Source organism: Triticum dicoccoides, chromosome 1A (assembly GCF_002162155.2).
Source record: "Triticum dicoccoides isolate Atlit2015 ecotype Zavitan chromosome 1A, WEW_v2.0, whole genome shotgun sequence".
Classification (NCBI taxonomy): domain Eukaryota; kingdom Viridiplantae; phylum Streptophyta; class Magnoliopsida; order Poales; family Poaceae; genus Triticum; species Triticum dicoccoides.
In genome coordinates, this window is record NC_041380.1 from 524801109 (window position 1) to 524813211 (window position 12103).

The window sequence follows — 12103 nt, forward strand, 5'->3', positions numbered from 1 at the left end:
TCTGACTGCGAGTCCCCGAGATACGAGTATACGACCGCTTCCCCCAAAAGACCATCCGTAATAAATCGCCAGCGACGCCGATGGCGACAAGACGAGCACGCGCCCGTCCATGGAGCCGACCCGACGAGAGCATCCGAGCCCGGCCGACGCGCGCCCCCCCTCACCCACCAAGCAACCAACCAACCCCTCCACTCAAAGCAAAGCCTCGAGGCGGAGTCCGTCCTACTCCATCCATCGCGTCGCGTCACACACCGGCCCGGGACTACAGTCGGAAAAGCACGGCGCAACCACACTCTTTGACCTTTGCCCCGTGCTCCCACCATCGCCCATCCATTCCACTGTGCCGCCGCTCCGCCCAAGCCCGCCCCCATTTCCACCCTCGATCGTTCTCCGGTCTGCTCGTCGACCGCCTCGCGCTTTCTTCATGTCCAGGGAGCGGTGGCCGCCGCTCGCCCTGGCCCTGGCGGTGGCGGCGGCGGTGGTGGGCGTCCTGGCGGCTGCGTCGCCGCGGGCGGAGGCGGAGCTGCAGGTGGGGTTCTACAATGCGACGTGCCCGATCGCGGAGGGGGTGGTGTTCGCGGAGATGCACGCCATCCTGCACGAGGACCCCACGCTGGCGCCCTCGCTGCTCCGGATGCACTACCACGACTGCTTCGTCCAGGGCTGCGACGGCTCCATCCTGCTCAGGTCCCGCCGGGGCACGGCGGAGCGGGACGCCACCCCTAACCGGAGCATGCGCGGCTACGACGCCATCGAGCGGATCAAGGCCAGGCTCGAGACGCTCTGCCCGCTCACCGTCTCCTGCGCCGACATCATCGCCATAGCCGCCAGGGACGCCGTCTACCTGGTGAGTAGCTGCAGAGACCACCACTACAACACGGTTAAGTATTAAAGGCATTTTCTATAAGGCGTTTTGAAAAATGCCTTAGATTGTGTTCCTTAGAGGCATTCTTGAAAAGTGCCTTCAAATGTCCCTAGTTTCCTAGGCGATTACAGAGAGTGCCTCCGATTATGCTCAATCGAAGGCATTCTGAAAGACGCCTTCCGTCAGGTCTTGCACCACGCCTCACTACATGCACGCAATATATAACTCTACTTCCTGTAGTCAACCATATTACCAGGTACAGCTTGGTGGCCAATTGATTTGCCAGTTATGCAGAGGTTGCCAGTTCGATCCACGGCGCTGTTGTATTATCAGTTCATTGAGAGATGAGAGATACAGTTTTTCACTTCGTCAGAGCCGTTGCATACCAATTTGTTTTGTCCCATACTGCTTAGCGAGAAGAAATTTAGGCTGTTTAAAAGGGGAGCCCTCTGATAACCTGTGTGGAAGATCACATACAGATTAACTAAAAGACGCTGTGTTCCTACGTTAGGAGGCAGAAGAAAAAGAGATTTGCGACGGCGCGGTAATATAATTAATACGAGGACGTGGCCCAGTAGTAAAAAATACACACGAGAATCGAGTGTGACTGCTCTACTGTACAACGTGGCCCAGCGCCCAGCCCGTGTGGCCGTTGCAGCTGACGAGTCGCTCTGAATATTTGTTTTGTTGGATGGAGGCGTTCTGACCTTTCGAGGCACTTTCTAAAATCGCCTCCACATTAACTATCCGAGGCATTCTTCGAAAGTGCCAACAAACACCTTTCCCTTCGCGAGTATACTTAGCGTTTTTTAGGAACGCCACGTTAGCTCTTTGAAGGCATTTTCTTACCATTTCAAGGCATTTAAAAATGCCTCCCAATGTCTACCGTGCTGTAGTGCACGACGACAAGTTGATTTAATTGGGCCTCTTTTTCACCGGCTCTCGTGCTTACTTTGCAGAGCAAGGGGCCGTGGTACGGCGTGGAGACCGGGCGGCGGGACGGCAACGTGACGGTGGCCGAGTACGCTGAGAACGACCTGGCGCCGCCGGACTCCAACATCGTCGACGTCAAGACCTTCTTCAGCGTCAAGTCGCTCACCGCCAAGGACATCGTCGTCCTCTTCGGTACGCACCTCTCCTTTCCTCTCCATGACTCCATCGCTTCACGCGTACGTGCGTCCGTGGACGACAGCAACAGCCCAACACACGCCGCACTGACAATGGCATCCTTCCTCCCCCTCCAGGGAGCCACAGCATCGGGACCTCCCACTGCGAGGCGTTCCGGAAGCGGCTCTACAACTTCACGGGCGCCATGGACCAGGACCCGTCGCTGGACGCCGGGTACGCGAGGCAGCTGAGGAAGCTCTGCCCGCGCCGCCACGGCGGCCGGGGCAGGAGGACCAAGGTGCCCATGGACCCCGGCAGCGGCTTCACCTTCGACCTCAGCTACTACCGCCACGTGCTGGCCACGGGGGGCCTCTTCCAGTCCGACGGCAGCCTCCTCCACGACGCCGCCACCAGGGGCTACGTCGAGAGGATGGCCAACGCGTCGTCGCCGGACGAGTACTACCGGGACTTCGCGGCGGCCATGGTCAAGATGGGCCGCACCGACGTGCTCCTCGACAGCCTCGGCGAGGTCAGGGCCACCTGCGGCGTTTTTGTTGACTAGCCTTAGGTTCAGAGCTGCACTTGCACATATACACATACACTGGTTGATTTGTACGGGGGTTTATCGGGTTCTCTGATCTTTATGCTAATAGTATTATTAACTGAAGATGCAAAAGAGATGCAAGGCAGTTTCATACGCTTTTTAGCTGAGGGGGTCATCACCTGTAACTTGTACAAATAGTCCACGTACTAATACTTATACTGTACTGCATGGAGCTACTTATCTGTTAAGTACATCTGGTCGTTTGACCAACCACATGTTTCTGTTTGGTCAACCACAATTCGGTCACCAAACCTGGCCAGTTATAACAAAATAATTTAGCTACAGAGCGTGTCAGCTACTTATCATGCAAGTCGAACTTGTGTGAGCAAACTTCTCTATCGAGACAACCGAAACTAAATACTACTCCCTCCGTCCCAAAATGTAAGACATTTTTTTGCACTACCATCAAAAAAACGTCATACATTTCGGGACAGAGGGAGTACTTTACTATCCAATGACTGGTGATGCACTAAAAAAAACAGCACAAATGCACTACAATTTGCAAGCCAAAATCGTTTTCCTATTCTAAATGTGCAACTTGAACGTTTTCGGCAGAGTTTTCTGTAGCAATGAACAGGTTTTACCCTAGTAAAATAGGAAAGCTTTGGAAAGAGACATCCAGTGTACAGTGCAGTGAAATTGCTCTTTCATTTGTTCAACTTCGATTCCAGAAATTACACCTACTGTATAATGAAAAACTGTAAGTGAGAACTGAACACCCTTTGCTTTTTAGAGACTACACATGACAAGAACAAAGAACACTTGGCACATTGGTGCATACATTGTTATTTTTTACCCCATATATAGATTCCAGATGCTACTACTGCGCTTACTGCTCCAATGGACGCCAAAATTTTCAACTTCGAAGCACCTTTCCTAGGCACAGGTAATTCCATCAAACGTTGTACCTGCACGGAAATTTGATAATTGAAATGAGCATTATGAAAAATAGATCTGCTCTGACCAAGGAAAGTAATCTTAAATAGTAATGAATTTCTTGCTCATAAAAATCATAACACACGAAATGATGTTCTTAAAAAAAATTCTTACCTCAATTGGTTGTTGCCAATTTTTCTTTATCCCAGAAACATGCCCTTTTCCCACAACTGCCACCACTGAAGAATGTTCCCTTGCTACCTTCAATAATTTGGAAGACATATACCTACAATGAAATTCAAGAAGTTAAAGCACAACCATTATCGCAACATTGAGAAAAGCAACACAAAATGCTTTACAAAAGTAAAGTAATTTTGAAGGAACTCACATATCACGTTCATGGAGAAGTGTCTCCATCAGACTAGGAAATGCCTTGCTCATCTCTTGAATGACAAGTGTTAGCATGTCAACATCATCCATGTCCTTTAACTGAATAAACAAGCATTGGCATTGCTATGTAAATACAGTGAAGTAATTATTTCTCGTACATTTCATCTAAAACCAAAAAGGTAACATCATGGTATATTAACTCTCACAATAGTGGATCTGAGGGCATTTAGAGAATCAAGAAGGCAAGATGATATAAGTGCTCCCTGTGGCAAATGTATTGCCTAAGACAACATACCATTTTATTAAGATCTTCAGGGCTCGGTAAAAATAAGGACTGGAAAACAATGTAGTACAGAAATTTAGCTCTGTGCCACAATGACATTTTCCCCCAAGTTCTCCTCAGAGTGATCTTCAAAAGAAAAAAGAAAAACATAAATGGCATCAGTTCAATGCTTATGAAAATTAACTGGCGACCTATCTCATAGTACCAAGATTTCAATAAAGGACCAATATGACATGCTGAATGTAACTAATATTATGCCAACAATAGCAGCAGTCAAGAGGTACAAGAATTAACATAAGATAACCCCCGGTGATGCTCTAACTTTAATCACTTAAAGATCCTACCACAGCGCAACACCATGACAACTAGATGCATATAACCTTTTGGATCCAATGTCCATAACCTACCACATCATTTTATGGCACATCACATAAGAAGATTGAAATTAAAGTTATAAGAACAAGCAAGCAGTGTTGACCACCTTTCAATCAACCCAAGCGGATAGATGTGATGATGATTTTGATGAGATGTGTATGTTTTTCTAAAAATTAAAATCTAATCAGTAATATGGGTGGAAAAATTAATGGGCAAGAATCAGCAATGTATGTTTGATTCATTTGAATTGTTGGAATAAATTGTCCGTCATTCTATTAGATGCATAGAAAATAGCGACAATAGAAGTTGACCACATTTATCCTTGTGAGAACAAATTGCAATATTCAGTGAAAAACTTAATCGTGTAGATCATTTTATGTAATTTAATTTGTTCTGTCCAGTGCCCTTCTGAATGAAAAACCAAATTCAACCACCAAGTTCAGTACCTGGACAGGGCGATCTCCAAGGATAACTTTGCCACCATACGTCATTGCTTCCTCAAATGCCACTCGAAATTCAGCTCCAGGTAATACATCAAGCTGGCTAGCAACCTTGGATGCCAAAATCAACATCATATGAGCTACCATGAACACTACATAATTAGTACTGACTGTACAATAAAATCAGTGCATACCTTTGCAAGAAACCAGCTATAGAGAATCCCAAAGGTGTTCATCTTTTTCTTCTTCCACATGTCAATCATTTCATTCATGGTAGGAACCTGTGGGCAAAATCAGATTGAATGATGAACGAGAAGAAATAATGATACTCTATAATGGAACATGCCAAACTGGAGATGATACAATCTATATGGTCTGATTTCGATGATGTAATATTATAAGATTAAATACATGCACTTAGATGAAGGATCCGCAAAACCTATACACCAAGAGAACCACTGTTCATGCATGAACAAGCACAACTATCCATCATTATAATGATATGTAATCCTAACTTAGATACACCACAAATATGTTTTTGTTAGAAGTGCTTGATTGGTGTCCATGAGAATATGCAATGCCATATCAACAGTTTGAAGCCCATCCTGTCAATTAACTCAAGTAGGTCAAATTATGAACAAAATATGTTTTAACCAACAAATTCTACACAAGTGTCTTCTGGAGCAAATTTCACTTGTGTTATCCAATCCAATCAACTTGTTATTAGAGATATCTCTTGGGAGAACTCCACTCGTGTTTTCTTAACCAACTTTATACTAGAGATATCCAACATCCAACAGATAGTTCTTCATTGAGATTAATTTTGTAAACCCCAACGCCATATTAAGTGGCTTTCTTCACCATTTGAGGGAATAAAATAGATAAAGATCAAAGCAGAACGGACTCAAAATTCTTATAGTGCTTCCTGGTAATGTGATTCACACAAATACAATAGCTTCAATGTAATGGACCAACAATCATTATAGGATAAGCATTTATTTCCTACTTTACACATGTCAACTGTTTCATACCTGAAGGTTTTGTGGTGTCAGAATAGAAACCCTGCTGGAACACAGTTCCAAGAAAACAGCCTACAATTCCAAAAAAAAAGAAAGTGTTCCAAACAAATTAGTTGAAAATCTCCAATATCAATTAGAAAAGAAAACACTCCAAAACTGGCAGCCAACCTGCCAAATGATCCACCAATTGTTGAAATTACTGATGATAAGTAAAGAGAGGAAGAAACCTGAGGCTTCAGAAAGTTGATGACGGCTTTGACTTGATCACATGATTCCTACAATCAAATCAGCAGTCAAGTCAGCATTCGAAATTAAAAATGTCCTGATGACTGACGCGGCCTTTTTTAGCACATGCCGCACACTCAAAGCAAAACCACCGGGGTACCAGTACTTATGATTTAGTACTACCGCCCTTGCTGTAGCCCACTGTAGCCCACACAGAAGTAGTACTAAGCAGAAAAACAATGCAACTTGCTTGCTGGGCCAATGCAGGCAGACTTCCCTACCTTTTGTGCTTGGACTCTAAATCTTAGATCGATGAAACTTTCTTCCTTGAAAAGTAAAATTATCCCGAACTGAAACTAATGTACACGAGTAGTGGTGTTTTGACGCTCCAACAAGGGATTAGAACAGAAGGAAACGCGCAAGGGTCCTGCAATTGACGCTCGAAAATCGAAATCCGTGGCAGGAGGACAGGGCAGGCTCACCTGCGAGACATGGGCGGTGCCGACGACGTAGACGCGGCAGGTCTCGCCTTCCCCGGCCGCCACGGCCTCGGCCGAAGTGTGGCACTCGAGGCACACCACCCCTCTGGCGAGCTCCTCGGGCAGTTCCCTGGGCATCTCATCACCAGCGTCCTCTCCCCCCGCTTCCGCCTCGGCGTCCGCGAACTCCGGGTCGTCCACGCCAGTCTCCCCGTTGAACTCGGCGTAGGCGTAGGCGTCGGCATCGGAGTAGGGCGTGGCCGGATCCATCAGCAGGCAGAGCGGCGCGAGGCGGCGGGACGCGAAGCTCCGAAGAGTCGGGGTTAGGGCTCGGCGGGCGGCGAGCGGCGGGGTGCGAGGCGGTGGCGGGGTTCGGAGGAGGAAGGGGGCGCGGTGGAGGAGGAGGCGGGGCGGGCGGATCATGCGCCGGAGGGCGTCAGTTTGGGGTGGGATTGCTCGCCGTGCCGGGGGCTATTGAGATGGGACGGGACGGGACGGCCTGTGACGTGGCCTCCGTCGGTGCAGCGGCTGGGATCTCTCTGAGAGACGTGGGGGGCGGGATCTCGGCCGTTCGAACCACCGACGTGGCCGCGCCGCGCTGCCTCGTTTTTATTCGTTGGTTGCTTGATCTGTCGTCCCTGCGCGCGGTTGCATATGCAGTGAAATTTTTCTATTGTTGGTGGACGTATAAGGGCATCTCCAACGCCCGACCCTGGAACCGCTTGCATAGGTTCGGGTCGGGTCAAGTTTTTTCTCGCAAATCAAAGACAAAGTGAAAGGGCTCTGCGGACATCCGGATCTCTGACATGCATGCACCAGACTGCCTTGGCCTATCACGAACCCTCGCCAGTCCCTCCTATGCTTTCCATCGAACGGTCATGTCGCTTGTCGCGCCTCATTCTTGCCGGCCCGGACCATGCAACGCCCAACATTGATGCCCGTGATTTGACTGGACAAGAGGACGGTGCTGACGGACGAGACTTCTCGGGCGTCGCCGCTTTGATGCAGACGACGCGTCCCAAGAAACCAACTCCGGCTGCTGCGCCGCATTGAAGTCGTGCGCCGACCTAGCCTCGTCTCGCCTAGCCGTAGCTATTTAAGTCGTGCGCCGACAACGCATAGAGTTGCACGCTCGCTTCCCAAGCACCGTCCTCCTTCCCCTCCCCGCCACCGTTTCCGAGCCATTCCTCTTCTTCGAGCCCAGTAGTGATGCCGAAGTCTTGGTTCTCCATGCTAGGAGGCAAGAGACACTGGGAGTTCTTCATCTGGTGATTCTTGGTGCCGTCGTCCTCGCTCTCCGGGCCCATCGGCATCGACGACGCACATTTCCTCCAGCAAGGAGGTGATCGACATCTTCTCTGGCGACGAGGAGGACCAGACGCCGCAGCAGAGGCCTCGCCTCCTATCGGAGTTCGTTCGTCAGATCGAGTTAATGACGGAGCATTCGCTCCGTCACATGGGCCCGTCGCCACCATCGTCGGTGCACGTCAAGGAGGAGCCGTCGTCCCCACCGTAATAGCCCATAAAGTGTGAGCCAGTGTCCCCGCTTCGGCGGGTCAAGAACGAGTCGACGTCGTCCCCGCCCCAGTGCTACCGCGGCGTCCAGATCGGATGTCGCGTCAAGGACGAGCCATCGTCTCCCCCACCCAACTGCGGCGTACAGATCATACCCAGGTCAAGGACGAGCCGGCCTCGCCCCCGCGCCGCATGTACGCCCATAATGACGGGCCTGCTCGCTGTCCCACCGCCACTGTCGCGCCATCAAGGAGGAGCTGCCTCCCGCGATCATGAAGACGCGGGGCCGTATCCTCCACTACCTCTGAGGTGGCGGTCCCTCGAGCTCCAGGTTCGTCGTCTCCGGCGAAGCAGCAGGCGTGGTACGACCGCCGCAACACCTAGCTGACTCGCTTTTTCTCGTTGCTTGCTTGATCTGTCACCCTGCACAGTTGCATCCCATTGTTGGAAGAACGGTATTTGTCTTCATCAGTTCTTTTTTATTTCTATTTATCTTCCCATTAGTACTACAAAAGCAGTCCAGACCTACAGTAAGTGCAAGTCCAAATTCAGCTTCAAGATTTTCTGCTGATTTCCTTTATGAGCCAAGAGACAAAACTTTTTCTATTGTGGTGATTTATATCCACGCAAGCAGTGAAACTATTTTTCTATGGTAAGATTTATTGGGGCTTCTAGGCCAATGCCTACATTGGTATTCACACATTTGCTATCATCATTTTCAAATTTTAATTTTAGTATTTTCTGTTGATTTCTTTTCTGATGAGACATGAAATTTTCCATTCCTAGAGGTATGGAACTGCTATTATGGGAGTTTATGAGCTATTACCTTTTGATGATAATGCCAAAGATTGAATTAGTTGATGTTTGAGTTGCTGAACCCGGTGCATCCAATATACCAAAGGAAATTTCAGAATTGGTTCTAAGAAAATGTGTTGTTGATGTGGTTGTATCATTGATTTTTTTTTTATGTAATGCGAGGTTGCAAGCATTCCCGTCATTATTGAATGAGATTTAGTACGAAAGAAAAAAGCTCCCTAAAACCGGAAAACAATAAAACGGTGCGATAAAGGCACGCGTCAATTTCTAGTTATACATTATGTCTGAAAGCTTATTTTTGAATGCCTAAGAAGATCCAATTTTCAGGGAGCAAATTCACACCACATACTAATAATATATATCTTCATGTCACTAAATTACCTCTCTTTGTGTTAAATTTATTAATGTTTCATTCTTCATATTTGCATATGCTAGATATTGCTTGTCTTGATAATTTATTTTCCTATAAAATGCCTATGCATAAGAAGAGGGTTAGACTTAAATGTGTAAGTGACATATTTTGTGACGCTCTCTTTGTGTTTCAACTATTATTTTTTATGTGAGCATCATTGAAATCTCAAGCCTATCTTAATTCTAGGAGCAAATTTACACGTCATGCATGTCATAGTGAAATATATGTTAACTAGATTTCTATATCAAATCAATGCACAACTTCTTATTTTATAAACTAGGAAGGTTTGGTATACACCAAATTAAACTAGTCACACTCTAGATGAGCTTATCAAATATCAAATCATATTTGTGCAAAAATAGAGTCTGCAATTTATTGTGTTCTTCAATGATTACAATAACTATGTTATTTGAAGTACAAATACAAATCATGCACATGTTGCCAATTTTATTAAGAAACCCAAGTAGCAAGACACATTTGGCATAATCTAGAAGTTTATACCTAATAATAGACTAGAAACCACTATCAATATTTCTCTTAGATTTTATGCTTTACAAATCTCTATCGTGATATTTAATGATATTATTATATACGAACACACAGACACACACACACACACACAGAGAAATATATATTTATAACTTAGAGTTAATACAATTTTAAAAATTAATTCAATTTATTTTAATAATACAATCTAAATTTAGGAGAAGCAAAATTTTAGTAATATACATTTAAACTGCATAGCAAACATGTATTATTTAGCAAAATTTTATATGTTGTTGACGATGCTATCTAAGTATTATAATAGTGTACTAATTAAAGCTATAGTATTAGACAACTGGTTTAAATAAGTATAAAAGTTTATTATGAATATATATGTTTTATTAAGCCCCCGGTCCAAAAATCATTTGGACCCGGCCTAATTAGAAATCACATTGCCTTCATATATGATTGAATTTTTTAAATGTGTTTCTACACAGTTTGATGTAATGCAGAGGATTCTCTTTCTTGTAATGGGACATAATCAGGTCTACAATAGGTTCTGCAGTTATCATCGCTGGGCACACCATTTGTGCTTATTTAACCATGATTTTCATGTCAGCCTTTTTTCTTGAATTATCATGCTTATATAATCGATCTTCTGCTGGTCATCCCAGTCATCTAAATAACCTCTAAGTACCTCGGATGTTTTATGGTTGCAGATGAAATCATATAACACACTCATGTCAGTATCTCCAACCAATCTGCAACAGTGGTTGATAATATCTTGGTCTGATTAACAGGTTGATGTCTAGGATGAATAAAGACTGATCTGTATGCTCCTGAAGTCTCATATTCGTTGCGCAGACGTAGTACTAAACAAACACAGCGTGAATTTTTTTAGAATATACACTTCAATCATGTTCCAACTCAAACGGCTTTAAGCCTGATTTGCAAAATAATGGATTCAGCTCATGTGCTACTAAAACAAAAAAATATATAACTCTATTATTAAAGCTAATTTTGTTAATCTAAAATGAGATGGACACAATATGAAAAGAAATTCATATTACTTCTGTAGTTAGCTTCAAGCTAAAAAAAGGTAGTAGACTCATGATGTGAGCCAATTTTCTTTTCCACATTCTTTTACCTTCGCTCGCATAACAAATGGACTCGTGAACGTACCGAATAGCTTCAACTCATCGCCATAGCGGAGAACATTTATTTTGGGTTTGAGGGTCTGTTTGGGTGGGTTATTTTGTTACAACGGTGTCTAGGGTATCTGCCCAGACACATAAGGGGGAGTGGGGGAGGGTCTGGTTGAAAATGCTCTTAGGTCTCTGTCGTTGTAGGTTTGCAGTTAGGCCATCGTACTCATCCCCATCCTCGGTTGCACCGGATGATATGACGAGGGACCTTGCCACCGTGCCCGCCCAACTCTCATGGTGGAGTCGTCACCACACAGTGCCCCCAATGTCGACAATTATGGACCTGCCCCCACGAGTAACTATGAGGAGGTTGTGAAGGTGGATGTCGAGGCGGAGATGTTGACAATGGCGAAGAACAGTGATGCTGGAGCCACAGGAGGTCGAGTAGGACGAAGCTGAGACTGAGAAGGCTGAGATTTTCCCCCTCGAGACTGCTCATCAGCACAAGGAGCGGAGGAGGATGCATGCAGGGCGGCTCAAGGAGGAGGAGCATAGGGCCATTGTGGCTTCGCAGGAGTAGAACCGCCGTGAGCTCTGGTATCACGAGCACATCACCTACATGGAGCGGTTCATAGACAAGCGGCGCAAGCCTGCGAGTTCTGTTACCATGATGACCTAGTGGCCCTGACAGTGTTATACTGCCCACAATTAGGCGTGGGACAAGCTCTAGGAGCCTAGGAGGACCTCGCCATGGAGGAGGATGGGGAGGAGGGGTTCCCTATGACGGCGACAACCATGCCCAACAACGTCGATGACATCTCCTTCGACTTCAAGGCCTAGGGTGAATGTGAAGCTTAAACTAAACTTCTTTGCTTATAATTAAGTTTTAGTTTAGTTCTATTTTAGGAGATCTTTTGTCTGGTGGGGCACTCAGTTGTAGCTAAGCACTGCCTATCATGACCTGACTTATGGGCAAGCAAAGAGGGTCAATCAATGTCTTGAAATGTCTCTGAGATGTTCGGTCCATGACAACCCTACAAAGTTGCTTCTTGAGTGCGATTGGCGAAGT

The 12103-nt window shown here is 46.1% G+C and overlaps 2 protein-coding genes across 2 annotated transcripts; one reads left to right on the forward strand and one right to left on the reverse strand.

Annotated features, from left to right (window-relative positions):
* Positions 1-243: 243 nt before the first annotated feature.
* Positions 244-2792, forward strand: LOC119285726 (peroxidase 1-like). Its single transcript, XM_037565055.1, has 3 exons — positions 244-847; positions 1825-1990; positions 2110-2792. Exons 1-3 carry the CDS (start codon positions 425-427, stop codon positions 2532-2534), a joined length of 1014 nt encoding a protein of 337 aa, XP_037420952.1. The 5' UTR covers positions 244-424; the 3' UTR covers positions 2535-2792.
* Positions 2793-3140: 348 nt separating this feature from the next.
* Positions 3141-7121, reverse strand: LOC119285724 (traB domain-containing protein-like). The gene is made up of 9 exons (XM_037565053.1): positions 6667-7121; positions 6187-6234; positions 5972-6031; positions 5135-5221; positions 4947-5051; positions 4138-4251; positions 3841-3941; positions 3627-3738; positions 3141-3484 (listed from the first exon to the last, which is right to left on the reverse strand). Exons 1-9 carry the CDS (start codon positions 7084-7086, stop codon positions 3362-3364), a joined length of 1170 nt encoding a protein of 389 aa, XP_037420950.1. The 5' UTR covers positions 7087-7121; the 3' UTR covers positions 3141-3361.
* Positions 7122-12103: the final 4982 nt, after the last annotated feature.